General features: G+C 49.6%; 1 protein-coding gene across 3 annotated transcripts in view; it reads left to right on the plus strand.

The window, feature by feature from the left end:
- Window positions 1–1,561: 1,561 nt before the first annotated feature.
- Window positions 1,562–13,010, plus strand: part of FRMD4B (FERM domain containing 4B) — an 80,329-nt gene continuing 68,880 nt past the window's right edge. For 2 of the 3 annotated variants that reach the window (XM_041425998.1, XM_041425999.1), the window contains exon 1: window positions 1,562–2,218. In XM_041425998.1, coding sequence (XP_041281932.1) covers window positions 2,057–2,218 — 162 coding nt within the window. In that variant the 5' untranslated portion in view covers window positions 1,562–2,056. Of the gene's footprint in view, window positions 2,219–11,081; window positions 11,151–13,010 lie in introns of those variants that run through there. The other variant, XM_041426000.1, reaches the window with a different exon arrangement.

Consider the following 13,010-nt stretch of genomic DNA (forward strand, 5'->3'; position numbering starts at 1 on the left):
CCCCATGGATATTTGTCACCACTCTCCCCCAGTGGAAGAGGGAAACCTTTTCTCTTTAGTACCTGTGGATTGCTGTCAAAGTCCTCTAAACACAGTGGTGGGCAGCACAGGAGGAGGAGGGATTTTTTTGTGGCTACAGGCTCTAAGTAATTCCAGGGGATGATAAAACCCTTGCAGTGGGAATATGGATGCTGGATTTCAATGTAGAGCCCAAATCTTTGCTTATCTCTTGTTACAAGAAGCCATATCCTCCTCTGCTTGGTCTCACTTTACAGCAGCTTCTTACCCATTTGAAATGTGGTCGTTGTTTTCCCAGTGCGAAAGCAAGGCTTGGAGTGACCAGAACCCCCTGGCAACAGCACAGCCAAGGGATACCAGCACCAAGAGGACCAGGGCTGCTTTCACTCTGTCATGCATGAAAGGGAAGAGGGAGATCTTGGAGTCACAGGTCCAAAGCCTGTCTCAAACAGGCAGGCAGGCATCTGTCTGCAGGATTACATCACCCAGCTGCCACAGCGGCGCTCACGGCGCGCGAGCTCCTGCAGTTTGGAGCAGGTTGATGAATAAGGAATGAAGTGGGGTTTGTGAATGCTTCCACTCTGCTGTGGGCACACAGGTGTCTTCCTCCCGTGGGGACATTTGGGACAGGCAGGCAGTGCCCTTGAGGAAGCTTGGTGGGATTTAGCTCGCCCACCCAGCCTTGTACACAGGCTGTTCCTGCTCCTTTCCATTCACTGCACAAGAGTTTGCTCTTACAGGTCAGCCTTGCTGATGATTTTAGCCAAAAATCTGCTCCTTGAATAGTTTCTTCAACAAGGTGCTGATGGTAACATGTTGGGCTCCCCACAGCTTTTTTTTTTCCCCCAAAAAGCTTAGAAAGTGTCAAATCCTGTGAGGGGGGTTTTAAAAAGATTAATCATACTTTGTCTTCCACCCTCCCTTAGCTTGTAATAGGGAAGAGCGCTCAAATGGAAGGTTCGGCTTGGGAGCTTTAACACTTTAAGCCCCAGAAGGGCAGGGTGCTGTTTAATTTTAAACTGGCTCAAGGCAAGGCTGGAGTCTCTTGTGGGTTATTATGGCAGTGTTTATTTGCTGCGGGCTGTTGTGAAGAGCTCCCCGACAATGCCCAGCTTTGTTTTCCTCATGCAGCAAGTGCTGTGTTAATGGAGTTAGTTTAAGAGCACAGTTTAATAATCTCTTAAGCATGTTTGGGGTTTTTAACCCATATGATGCAACAACCAAGGGGGAAGTGTTGAACGGAGGGATGGTTCTGTGCTGTCAGAGCTGAAAGAGAAGTTAGTGCATCTATTTTAGTGTGAGGCACTGGCACAAGTTGTGTTCAGAGCCAGGTTGGATGGGGCTCTGAGTGACCTGGTCTAGTGCAAGGTGTCCCTGCCCATAGCAGGGGGTTTGGGACAGTATGAACTTTAAGGTCTCTTCCAAGCTATTCTATTTCTGCAGGACTGATTCGCCACCCTCCCCTCCAACCCCCCCCTGCTTTCCTCCACTTGCAGGTTCCCAGAATTGCCTTTTTCAAGTAGGATTTCTACTGTATAATTTGAGCACGGGCTCAGCCGCGAGAAAACGATGACAGCTTTGTTCCCCGTATAGCGGATAATGAGGTGTTGGAGGCAGATAGCTCGGGATTCGTGTGTGCAGCGCCTGCCCAGCTCACTGAGGAGCGGCAGCGCTGAGCGCCTTCCTCTCCTTCTGCAGCATCTCAGTGGGGCTGTTGTCAGGGCGCATATGGCAAAAGGGTTAACGTTTAATTAGAAAACATAGTGGTAGCTAGTGCAGCTTAACAGAGCTTTATATAAGCCGCTAAGGACAAGGCTGCTGTGTGAGCTGCTGGTAGGGCTGAGCTACTGCAGCCGCTGGCTGGGCGTCAGGAGCCGGGGCATGCCTGGGAATCTGCCCAGGAAGCGCCGTGAAAGAGGAGTTTGTTTTAAGGCTTGACCCCCGGCTCTGTGCAGCAGAGTGAAGCCGGGCAGCCTCATGCCAGGCGTCTGAGCGAGGCAGCAGCCAGCCGTGCCCGGGGGATTCGTGTGCCCAGCTCATGGCTTCGGTGCTGATGTGCGGGGTGGAGGATCTGCTGCTGGGCGGCAGCCGCCTGCTCTGGACGGTGACGGTGGCAGCGCTGCGGCGGTGCTACGCGGCCCGGCTGCGGGCGTGCCGGCAGGCGCTGCGAGCCTGGTGTGGCCTCCGCGATGTCTACCAGGTAAAATAAAAAACAGCCCGGCTCAGCGTCCCGGCTTTTCCTTGGAACGGCATCCCGGCACCTGTCCCGGTTGCGTGTTCTCGCTCCGGGCCGGTTGCTCCGTGCCGTGGGGTGGAGAGCATCGAGGCGGCGCTGGGAAGGTGCTCGGGGGGGTTCCGAGCTGGCTCTGAGCTGGTCCCGGTATTGCTTTCAAAGTGCCTGGATTCAGGGTTTGGGGGAGATGTTTTTCTGTGCCAAATATGTTCTGTCAGTCAATCCACAAGTGTTTTGGCAGCCGGCTGCTCCCCGTGTAGCACCCCCTGGGAGCCCCTCTTGCTGCTGTCACCATCCTTGCCCTCGGGATTTTGGGGCAGAGCTCTGGGAGCTCTGCTCTGCTCCCATGGGAGAGACCGGCTTTGGCTTTTTCTGCTGTGTTTGTGTCACTGAAGAGTGGCAGCTTGTAACGTGATAGTCCTGTGCATGGCAGAGGGATTGCTGCTTGGGGGGGATGCAGTGGGTCCTGGAATGGCAGCTGGGGGCTCCCCTTAAACACAGCCCTGTACTTGCAGTCATTGTGCTATCCACTTGCAGTGAGGGTGGTGTCACTCCTTCTCGAGTCTGTTTTTGCTGGTAGTTATTTGTTTCTGTGTGTCTGTATTTCTGTCTCACTGTGAACTTGTGCTGCGTGCCTGCTCTCAGCCTCACTGTGTGTGTTTGCTACATCAGGGTGAATGCTTCAAAGCAGCTTCTCCCCTCTCCCTGGTGTGTTGCAATACAGAGAATGGCACAGCTCGTAGCAAACAGCTCTCCAGAGCCACCAGGATGCAACTTCCATGGGAAAGTCATGCTAAGAGGACATCTGTGCCTGTTTAATCCTAAAGCGATCTCTTGGTATTTAGCTTTAGGGAAGGCTCAGGAGTGGGAGAGCAGCTTTGCAGTGGTAAATGTACCAGTGCTTGAATGTGTCTTGGGCAGATCATGTATGGAAACACTGTGTGATGGGTCTGACACAGGTGTCACTGTGGATATGGATCATGACTAGTTTGGGAATGCAGGAGTAAAGGTGGCATTGCTCTTCCTTTGCCCACCTTTACTGACCTGTAGGGATGTGGTGGGATGCAGCCCTGACTCTCTTCTTCCTCTCTAAGTAAAATCCAGCTACACCTGTGCTGTGTAGGTGTTGTTTTCAGGTCCATTCACATAAAGAGCATGCAGCTTAGACTGCCTTCCTTCTCCAGCGCATCCCCATGGAGGTAAAACCCCATCCCTCCGGGGCTGGAATAAAGGCTCAGTGAGGACCAGCTCAGACAACAGCTGTATTCAGCCTGTTCAGCTGCCATTCTCTGATGGCTGGCTTGAGGTGAAAAGAGATTTTTCCAAAACAAAGTGTAGCTGTATCTCTGCCCAAGCTTACTGTGTCCCAGTGGTTGCTTTGTCTTGTCTTTTCTTTATGAAAAGCATCACTGAAATGTGCCTGTGTCTGAAAGTGGGGATGCGAAAATGAGTGAAAAGAGGAGATTGGTTCTTCTCTCATCCCACCAGGCAGACCTTGAGCCAGGGAAGTGGACAGGGAATGCTCCTTCCCCTCTGCCCACAACTTGTCCTGCTGAGGACGTGCTGGGACCTGTTGCTCCTCACCTGCTGTTCTGAGCCTTCCCTGGGAGGTGAAACCTGGCAGGAGCAAAGCAACTCTCACGTTTTAACATCAGGAATTTGCTAGTGGTAATTTGGGGTGTATTAAAGAGATGGCTGAAGGAATGCCCTGCAGCTCTTCCTTGTTGGGTTGCGTAACACTTTGCTTTTTGTGCTGAAGTCTTGGCTCTCAGCTGCTCAAGCCTCTGGCTGAGTCCAGTGAGTGCAGGACTGAGCACACAGCGTTAAAGGTCACCCAGCTGCTCAGATACCACAGCCTTGCAGGAATCAAATTTGCTTTCTTAGTTTTTTAAGCACACCAAGCTATGGAAACAGCTAGAGACAGTGGCTGTGTGACCCCTGCATACAGGGAGGAACTCTGAGCCACCCTGGGTTGCGTTTCTTCACCTCAAGCTCAGTGGAGCAACACAGAAGCAGTGCAGAGCACTCCATGGGGTTGTTTCTCTGAGGAAGTGGATTTTGCAGTGTCTGTGGGACAGGGCTCTAATCTTGGGTGTGAGATTTTATGCCCCATCATTATCACAGATCCTGCATTGTCTTGAGCAAATTGTTTTCCTCTGTTCCCCTGTTCTTTCTAGAAAGGGTGTAGCAGCACTTCTGCCTGCCAGGGATGCTATTTGTTCTCTCAGATTTTCCCCCAAAAGTCCTGTTGTTATTGCAGCCACATGAAAACACCTTTTTGCCCTGTGTTATTATTAAAATTAACTCCTGGACAGGTGCTTAACATTTCCCACCTTGGTTTCATGGAGAACACTCACATTTCTGTAGCTCCTTTGCATTGATATTCCAGATGTGAAAATTACCAAGAGTTTCATACACAGGTTCTTTTGGCTAAATGTGGGCTTTTCTCCTCTCTGAGGGCTCCCTGGACTGTGCATGCTGTGACAGATCTGGACACCAGGCAGAACTTAGTCCACTGAGCTGCATGCAAGGGACGTGCAGGGCAGGGTGAGGTGACAGGCACTTGTGCTGCTGATCAGCCCTGGAAGCCTCAGTTTGCTTTGATCAGTATTTGGGGGTCACATTTTGTGTGCCAGTGGCTATTTTTGTGTGAGCTGGATGCTGCCAGCAAGTCTCTATTTAATCATCAGTACATTTTTGTGGAGAAAGGAAAGCAAGTAGGATTCCTTCTCCTTGGGGTGCTGCGTGTGTTGTTGTGATGAGGGGGATTTTTAGTCTTTTTAAAATACAAAATGCTTGGTAGCCTGGTGGGAGAGCTGAGCTTGAGTTGCAGCTCAGAGAAGCCACAAACACCTCTGTGTGTCTGAGCAAGGTCCCCAGCTGTGTTTGGGAGCTGGCAGGTGCAGAGGTGGTCACGGGGCAGCACTGGCTGGCAGGGCAGGCTCAAATCCTCTCTGCCAGCATAAAGCCCTTACCTGCCTTAGCAGCTTTAAGCACAACTAAAACCCACCCCAACAAGCACAAACCAGCCTTTGTCAGTCACCTTCTCCTTAGCCTTTGTGTTTCTGGCATGTGTATGTGGGAAACCTTTCCCAAGGTTTCACCTGTTGTTTCACCTGGGCACTGGCACAGCGACTTCTCCCCTAGCCCAGGCACTTCCCAAGCTGATCCTTGCTCCAGGATGCTTCCCATCATCTGTCCCACCTGCCAGAAGAGAGGGGATGTCCTGCTTGCCCAGAGCCCTTCCATCTGGAGCAGGTTGTGAGCCAAAGCGCTGCTGGGGTTTCCCATTTCGCTCTGAAATAACCCCAAACCCTCAGGAGGGGGGAGGCTGTACAGTGTGAGAGCTGATGCTCTGAGCCCTTGGGGTGTGTGCCTGGGAACATTTAAAGCCTGTCCTAGAAATAACAGATTTGCAGAGACAGCTGGTAGAAAAGCTGGCACAGGTAGTTTTTCTAACAGCAGCAAGTCAGTATGAATTATTGGGGCTCCTAGGGCTTGGGAAAATTCCTGGATGAGAATTTGGCATAGAAACTTTTACTCAAGGGTTCCCAATTTCCTACCAGAGAAAGGACTGAGGGCTGTATTTTGTTGTGGAGCTCTGGCACATAGTGCTGTGGCTTTGGGGGGGTCTTCCCAGAGCCCCTCCTGATGCCTGAGATGGGACAACACGGCATTTCTAGGTGTCCTGATGCTATTCCCAAAGAAAACTTTCTGCAGGACCCTCCACATGCTGGGTTTATAGGCCACCTGTCTTAGATTTAATTATAGGGCAGTAAAACCAAGTGAAATTTTTATGTAAATGAGGTTAATAAGCAGCTGCAATGCCAAAGACTTCTAGAATCAACGTTTATCCTGTATTTAGTTACCTGTATTAGCACTGGCCTGGTTTTCATTGGGTACTGACACAAAGTTTTCCTCTGAGATATCAATGCCAGTTGCCACCAGTACATCCCACAACACAGTGATTCCTCAGTATGGTTAAGCAGGAATGAGACATGGCATCCAAGTCTTATTTAATGAGGCAGCTAACTCTTATGAATTAAAAACTGGTGACATGAATGGTTTAGAGTTAGGGTAAATGTGTGACAGTCAGTCTGCTCCATGCAAAGTTTTAAAGAAATTGGGAAAACTGTTCCCAAACTCCCTGCATAATACAATGGCACATTGTGATTGATCTGGTGGATGTACAGCCAGATATGGGAGAATCTCTGTGATTAAGCAGTTTAGGAGTGACTGAAATTACCAATTGCACTGGTAATTAGCTGATAAATTACAGCATAACAGTGCAAACTTTTCATATGGGTCTTTTGGACAAAGTGCTTTTTAACCTCTGAAAGGTCATTTCCTCTGCATGAAGTGAAAAATGTTGCTGATGAAGCACAAGAAATCAGCTTTGTCCGTGTGTCTGGCCCATGGTACCTGGGGTGGGAGAGGAAGTGGCTGACTTCTGTTTCCTCCAGTGCTAACGTAGTTGGTTTGGATAGGGAGCACCATGCTTCCTCTGCTGCCACACCTCAACTTTCCATTATGAAAAATGCTGACAGCTGATTGAGATGCCTTTTTCCCTTTTCACAATGATGAAAAGCAGTGCTGGGGTGGTGAGGGAGAGCACAAAGCTGGGGCTGCATTGTCAGGGCAGGACTTTGTGTTCCACACCGGACAGACCCCAGGAGTGATACTCAGCAGAAACATCTCAGGTGTTCTTACAGCTCAGGGCTTTTCAAAGGGAGCTTGAAAACCTTTTTAGAGGACACTGAATATGTGCCTGTATTCCTTCAAAGGTTTCAACTTGTGCGTTGGGGATTACTGGTTACCCTGGAAAAACTTTGCTCTGGCTGCCTTCATCCAGCTGGTTTTTTTTTTTTGAAGGGGTCTGATCTAATGCAGTGATGTTGCTCAAATGTCACCTGCAGAGCTTTGGCACTGCTGAGACTCCCGTGATATCCAAAGCTGGCATGGGAGGTGTCCCCATGGCTGGACTTCATGGGAGCCTTGAGGAGGGCTGAGAGCAGGTCCAGCTCTGGGCACTGCCTCCTGACAGCCTAGAGTTAAACTTGGCTCTGCACACTTCCAGCAGCAGCTTTCCAGAGCTCTCTGCCAGATACATTTCCATCTGAGCTCATGATACAGCGTTTTCTGTTTGAGAGAGCTGATTCAAACAAAAAATATGATTTCTTTTTTTATGGCTTCTCCCTCTTCCCTTACTGACAAACTTCACAACCAGACTGTGAACTTCATCTCATTTCCTTCAGGGTGTCACGGTGCCAGTTTCAAACAGTGCCTTCTATTCACAAACCACTTGGGCCTGTATAAATATTTTCCCTCTTCGATGTGACGCAGCTCACAGAGTACGTTAGATTTCGAATGTCGCTGGCGCCGCTTCTCAGAGGCAGCAAGTCCTGCACAAAGGTATCACTGTATGAGCTTGCTGGGATCAATCTCCATTCTGGCCTTTGCAGAGAGGCTGGCCAGCTTGCTCTGACTGGACACAAACTGTATGGAAAGGAAAACTAAAAGTGTTTCAGGCACATGCTGTTTTTTCCACGCTTCGTTTTCATCCTCCTCTGTGGTTGTCTCTCTGTCACCCCTTTTGCTGGCAGCACTTTGTGATCTTGGATGGACTGTCCATGTGCTTAAAATAACACTGTGCTATTTTTGTCCCCTCATTTTCTGAAAATCAGGCCACCCCTTGTACAGTCTGCATTGCTCTTAAAACCTCTGAGTCATAATTAGTGATTAGTAATTCTACTAATCTTCTGTACAGATGGAGGCCAGTTCATTCTCAGAGACTGCAAAGAGGATAAAGCTATCAATGCTGGAATATATTAGCTTAAATACCCTCACACACACAAGTACACATGTACACATTTCCCCACTAATTGATCTGTCATTCATTTAAACATGCAGCAGTGGTGTGTTGGGGAAGGAGATGGGGAGGACAAGTGTCATCAAAAAGCTGAGAAAAGTTTGCATGTACTGGATTTATCCATTAAAAGTCATCTCTGACAGTCCAAGCAGTGCTAGGATTAAGACTGTGATATTTCTGTTGTTTTTCCAGCTGATGTGGGGTAGGTGCTGCCCTGGGGATGGGTGCCCCAGTGTGCATCTCCCTGCTGGCCACAGGACTGTGGTGCCAGCAGAGCTGGGAATGGGGCTGGAGAAGTCACTGCACTTCCACCCATGGCACTGCTGGTGATGTGCTGCCTCCTGAGCATCCTGGCTCCACCTTTGGCTGGGCCAGTGGTTTCTGGGCAGGGAGATGTGGGCTGGGCAGAGGGTGTGAGGTTTGGAGCAGGCTGGTGTTTAAGCCACAGTGAAAGTGGCAGTAATTGCTCTCTTGTATCAAGCTGAATGCATCTGTTCACCTTGCTGGGGGACTGGGGGGTTCTGCATTCCCTGTAGGGTCACCCTTCAGTGAAGGGTGGTGGCACTGCTGTCCCCAAACTCAGCTCATTCATGCCTCAGAGTTGCAGAATTTCCCTGTGCTCAACTCCAACAGCTTCCTACCTCTTACAGGTGTGCTGTATTTCTTTTAAACTCTTAATTTTTCTCAGTTAAAAAAAGTTTTCTGTACAGCTGAATTATGCAGCCCTGATGTGTGTTTGTCTGGAAGCCATGGATCCTCTGAGGAGCTGTGCTCTCCCTCCTCCAGCTATTCCTGTCATTGTGGTTATCCCAGCAGGACAGAAGCTGGCACCACCCAGGTAACCTTCACATCATTTCTCTAAGGAAACATGACTCACTGTCTATTTTCCATCTTATTTTTGGGGCTTTGGAGTCTGTTTTGGAGACAAATGCAAGCTTGTTGGTCTGAAATCCTCTCCCAAAACTGTCTCACTGCCACCTCTTAGCTTGCTGGTGCAGTCTGGACCAGCTGGCTGGACCTGACCTGGCACCCTCCTGCCTGATGTAGGGCCAGCTTATGGTTTTTTCATGAAACCTGTGATATTGAGCTTAGAGTGGAAAGCTTTTGTAGTCTCATGACTATGAGAACGTTGGCTTTTACAAAATAACTTTGGGAAAAAAAGACAACTCTTTTTGTCTGCAGCTATTTAAGGGGTGGTTATTTGATCAAAGCTGGTTACTCTGAATTAAAAAAGGAGGGTGAGACACTTCTGGCACCTCACTGCATCCCTGTGTCTGGGGTAGCTGCTCCCTGGAGGTGTCTGGATTGAGGGTTAATTCAGGGAGACAAGGGGAGCAGAGCTGGCTCACCCTGTGTGATGGGTGGACCAGGCAGTGCTGCTTCTCTCCCAGCATTGCTGGGAAGGTTCTGTCCTTACACAGTGCTCTGCAGCTTCATGGAACCTGTCCTTGGCCTCAAACACCTGGCACAGAGCCTCCTGTTTGGGGGACTTCAGCTGGGCCAAGGGGCCTCAGGACCTCTGAGAAGAGGGAGCCAAAGTTTGCTGTCCAAAGTTTGACCCGTTTTCATTCTGGGAAAAACAAAGTATTTTGTTCCAGGTGTTGAACTTAATTTGTTTTTTTCTATTAAAATAGATCCCTGGATTTTTAAAAATTAGTTGGGAGAGTCTTCGTAGTTTGTCCTCTGTGTGCATAGTGACTGCTCAGTTGAGAGCATAAATAATTGAATAAGAGCATTCAGATTTTTGGGGTAACTGCATGTGTGAATTTGAGACTTTGTGCCTCTTGTGTCAGGCCTGAAGGTCAGGTTGGAACTCTGGAAGTTGCAGCTTCCTGGATTTGGGTGCACAGTTCTTTGTTGTTCTGTTTTTTATTTTTTCATTTTCAGTGAAATCAGTGTCAGTTGTTTGAGGTTTCTTTGAGGAGAGCTGTTTCAGTGCCTGTGTGACACCTGTGCTCTGCCTGACACAGTTTGTAAAGGCGTGTGAAGCCTTGTGGGTTGATGTGCCAGCGGGGAAGGAATCAGGGAATCCAAGTAGAACTCAGTGTTTGGCACACAGAGAACAGCCTGCAAAGGAGCAGCAGAACAGCAGGTAGATGATTTGCTCCTCTGCCAGCAGCAAAGTGCACTCCTGTGGAGCAGGAGCAAGCTCACACTGATGGCCAAGGCTGTGAACTGTGTCCACGCTCTCAGTTCCCTCCCCAGAGTGCAGCACCCACGTCAGAGCAGCAGACCTGTGCTTTGGGGAGCAGTTTGGGAAGTCCTGTGGGATGCTGTACCTGGGGTGTGCTGCAGGGAGGGACAGTGGAGGTGCCAGTTTATGGGGTGAGGGTGGCTGTGCTGAGAAAGCTCTGCTTATCTCTGACCCTGCATCCCTTCAGATGGGTTGGTCCCTGCTGCCACAGGGCTCAGCCTTGCTCCAACGGGCTCGCACTGGGGGTGGCTTGAAGTTTTAGTGCTGTGCCAAGTTTTTACACAAAGGATAGGAGTGTGTGGGGTGGAGGAGCTGGGAGGGGTGATGGCAGCTCCCAGCCAGCACAGGGCTGCCAGCATGGGGGTCCCCAGCCACTGCTGTGACACAGGGATCATGATGCCACACCAAGGTGTCTCCCTGCCCCAGGGCTGGCACCTGTGGTACGCCTTTGGTCAGTAACTCCTGCTGGTTCATTCAGTTTTGTTTTATAATAAAGGGGTTAATATCACAGACAGGAAAATTAAAAAAAAAAAAACAAACCAAAAAATAAAAACAACCCACAATTGTAGTGCTTTCCCATTTTTAACAATCCCATTTCAACTCTTTGTGTCCCCTGACTCACTCTGGAAGGGCTTTTGTTTCTGAATCTGTATTCAAAGCAACAAACACGAAGGTCACTTCCTTCAGATTATATGGCAACGGAAGAAGTCGGGATCGTGTCTCCCTTCTTCCCCAGCTCAGATGTACAGAAAACATGAAGGCTTAGTGCATGCACACTGGGAGCACTTCTTGGGTTTCTCGAGTCCATTTAAACCAGCAGGCTGTGTAATGTGGAGGTAAGAGGCTGTATTTTAATTTCTGATGCTTAGCAGTGACAGATAACGTTATTTAGTGCCCTTACAGTGTGTCCTGAGTTAAACATCGTGCAGAGCTCGGAGCTGTGAGCCCCGGAGAGCCAGGAAGCAGCACAGAGCAGAGAAAGTTTGGGGTGGGGTAGGTTGAAACCTTTTTGCTTGCTCTTCTCTTTGCCTTGAAGGGATCAGTCCATAAAAATTTCTTTTCGTCTTTTGCACTCCATTGAGGAGATAAGGGGCTGTTTGTTTATCCCAGCATTTACAGCTGCTTTTTCCTGCCTTTGTTGTAAATGCTGCCTTGGCTACTTCAGCAAAGGGCTAAATCCAAGCTGGATTCTGGTAACTTTGCTGCAGCTGGAGCAAAGATCTCTTAACTTTTGGTTAGAGAGAGAAACCTCTTTTCAGAGGTTACCCTTATGGGCTGCTCTGAGATATGATTTAACCCAAACAAAGCACAGATTCAGTCCCGAGAAAAGGCGGTCGGCGCCTGGTACAGTAACTCCTTTCAGCATGCAACTATTAAGTATCTCCTCATAAGGTTCCCTCCTCTCTCGCCCCCTAAAAAACCCTTGGGAAGGGGTGGCCTGGAGATGCAGCAGTGCACACAGAGCTGGGGGTAACGGCTGCTGAGAAAGAGCCTTTGATCCAAGGCACTTGTTTTGCTTTAAAAGTGAAATGTGGAACCATCTGGATCAGCCCCCTGAGTGCCTGGCAAGCTGCTGGCACTGGGAATGTTGGCTCCTCGCCTCCACAGAAACGCTGCTCGCTGCCTGCTCCAGCCCATACCCACTGTTGTGGCTTCTCTTGCTTTATTTATTTGCTCTCTGTAATTTTTTTTAAAGAGTTGAAGATTTAAAGGACTTGTGCTTTAGCCTTCTTTTTAAATTATTTTTCATCTCCTCCTTACCTGATGTCAGTCCAAGGCTGGCATCTGGATTCCTGAGGGGCTGTTGCCAAGCAGGAGTGGCTGGCAAAGTCCAAGGGGGGGATGCTGGGTGCAGGGACCTGGATGGGGCAGGAGAAGAAGAGATTCCAGATGACTTCAGAGGATGAGATGCTGCCTGGAGGGAATGGCAATTATTTGGTCAGGGCTTGCTCTGCATGTCTCCTGCTTTGAGAGCCTGCCCTCAAAAAGCCAGCTCAGGGTTGAGCAGGGAGGTGGTGGAGGGGACAGAGGAGCATCCTGTGAAAATCCATCAGAAATGGGGGAGAGCTTCAGGGCTGGGGAGAGACAAAAAGGCCTCAAGGGCAGGGTGTGAGTTTTCAGGGTTGTGAAACTACTCTTCTGTAAGGGTATTTTTTCATCTTCTGTAACAGGGAAAGCTGAGTCTGTACGAGTGTGTCAGGGATGGCTTCTGGGGTGAGATAAAACTCAGGAGTTACCAGAAGCTCTGCACAGAATAAACCCTGAGATTCGTGTTGTAGAGACTTAAGCAAAGAAGCTGGAGCTTAGCTGCTTTGCCTCCTGGCTGGGGAGCAGAGGTCAGGACAGGTCACAGGAGGGCAGGTGGCCAGTCCTGCCCCACTGTGGGCACTGCTCATTCAGGGACACAGGATGCTGCTGCCTCCAGCCAGGGCTCCTTCGTGGGCAGCCCCGGCATTTGTTGTGTCAGGTAGCATCAGGAAAGCACTCTGATCCCACAGGAGACCTTTTTCCCCTGAATTCCCAGGAGATTGCACTGGAACAAGCCACCCCCGTGGGCTGTGTGCAGTAATGACCTGCCTGCAGTGTCTCAGCACTGCTGGTGATAAGCATGTCTCCAGCAGACACGAATTTACTGGCTGTGTGCTGCCAAGGAAAGCAGATGTTGGATTTCATTGACTTGATATTTGTGGCAGATT

This window comes from Onychostruthus taczanowskii, unplaced genomic scaffold (assembly GCF_017590055.1).
Source record: "Onychostruthus taczanowskii isolate IOZ18803 unplaced genomic scaffold, ASM1759005v1 scaffold9, whole genome shotgun sequence".
Classification (NCBI taxonomy): domain Eukaryota; kingdom Metazoa; phylum Chordata; class Aves; order Passeriformes; family Passeridae; genus Onychostruthus; species Onychostruthus taczanowskii.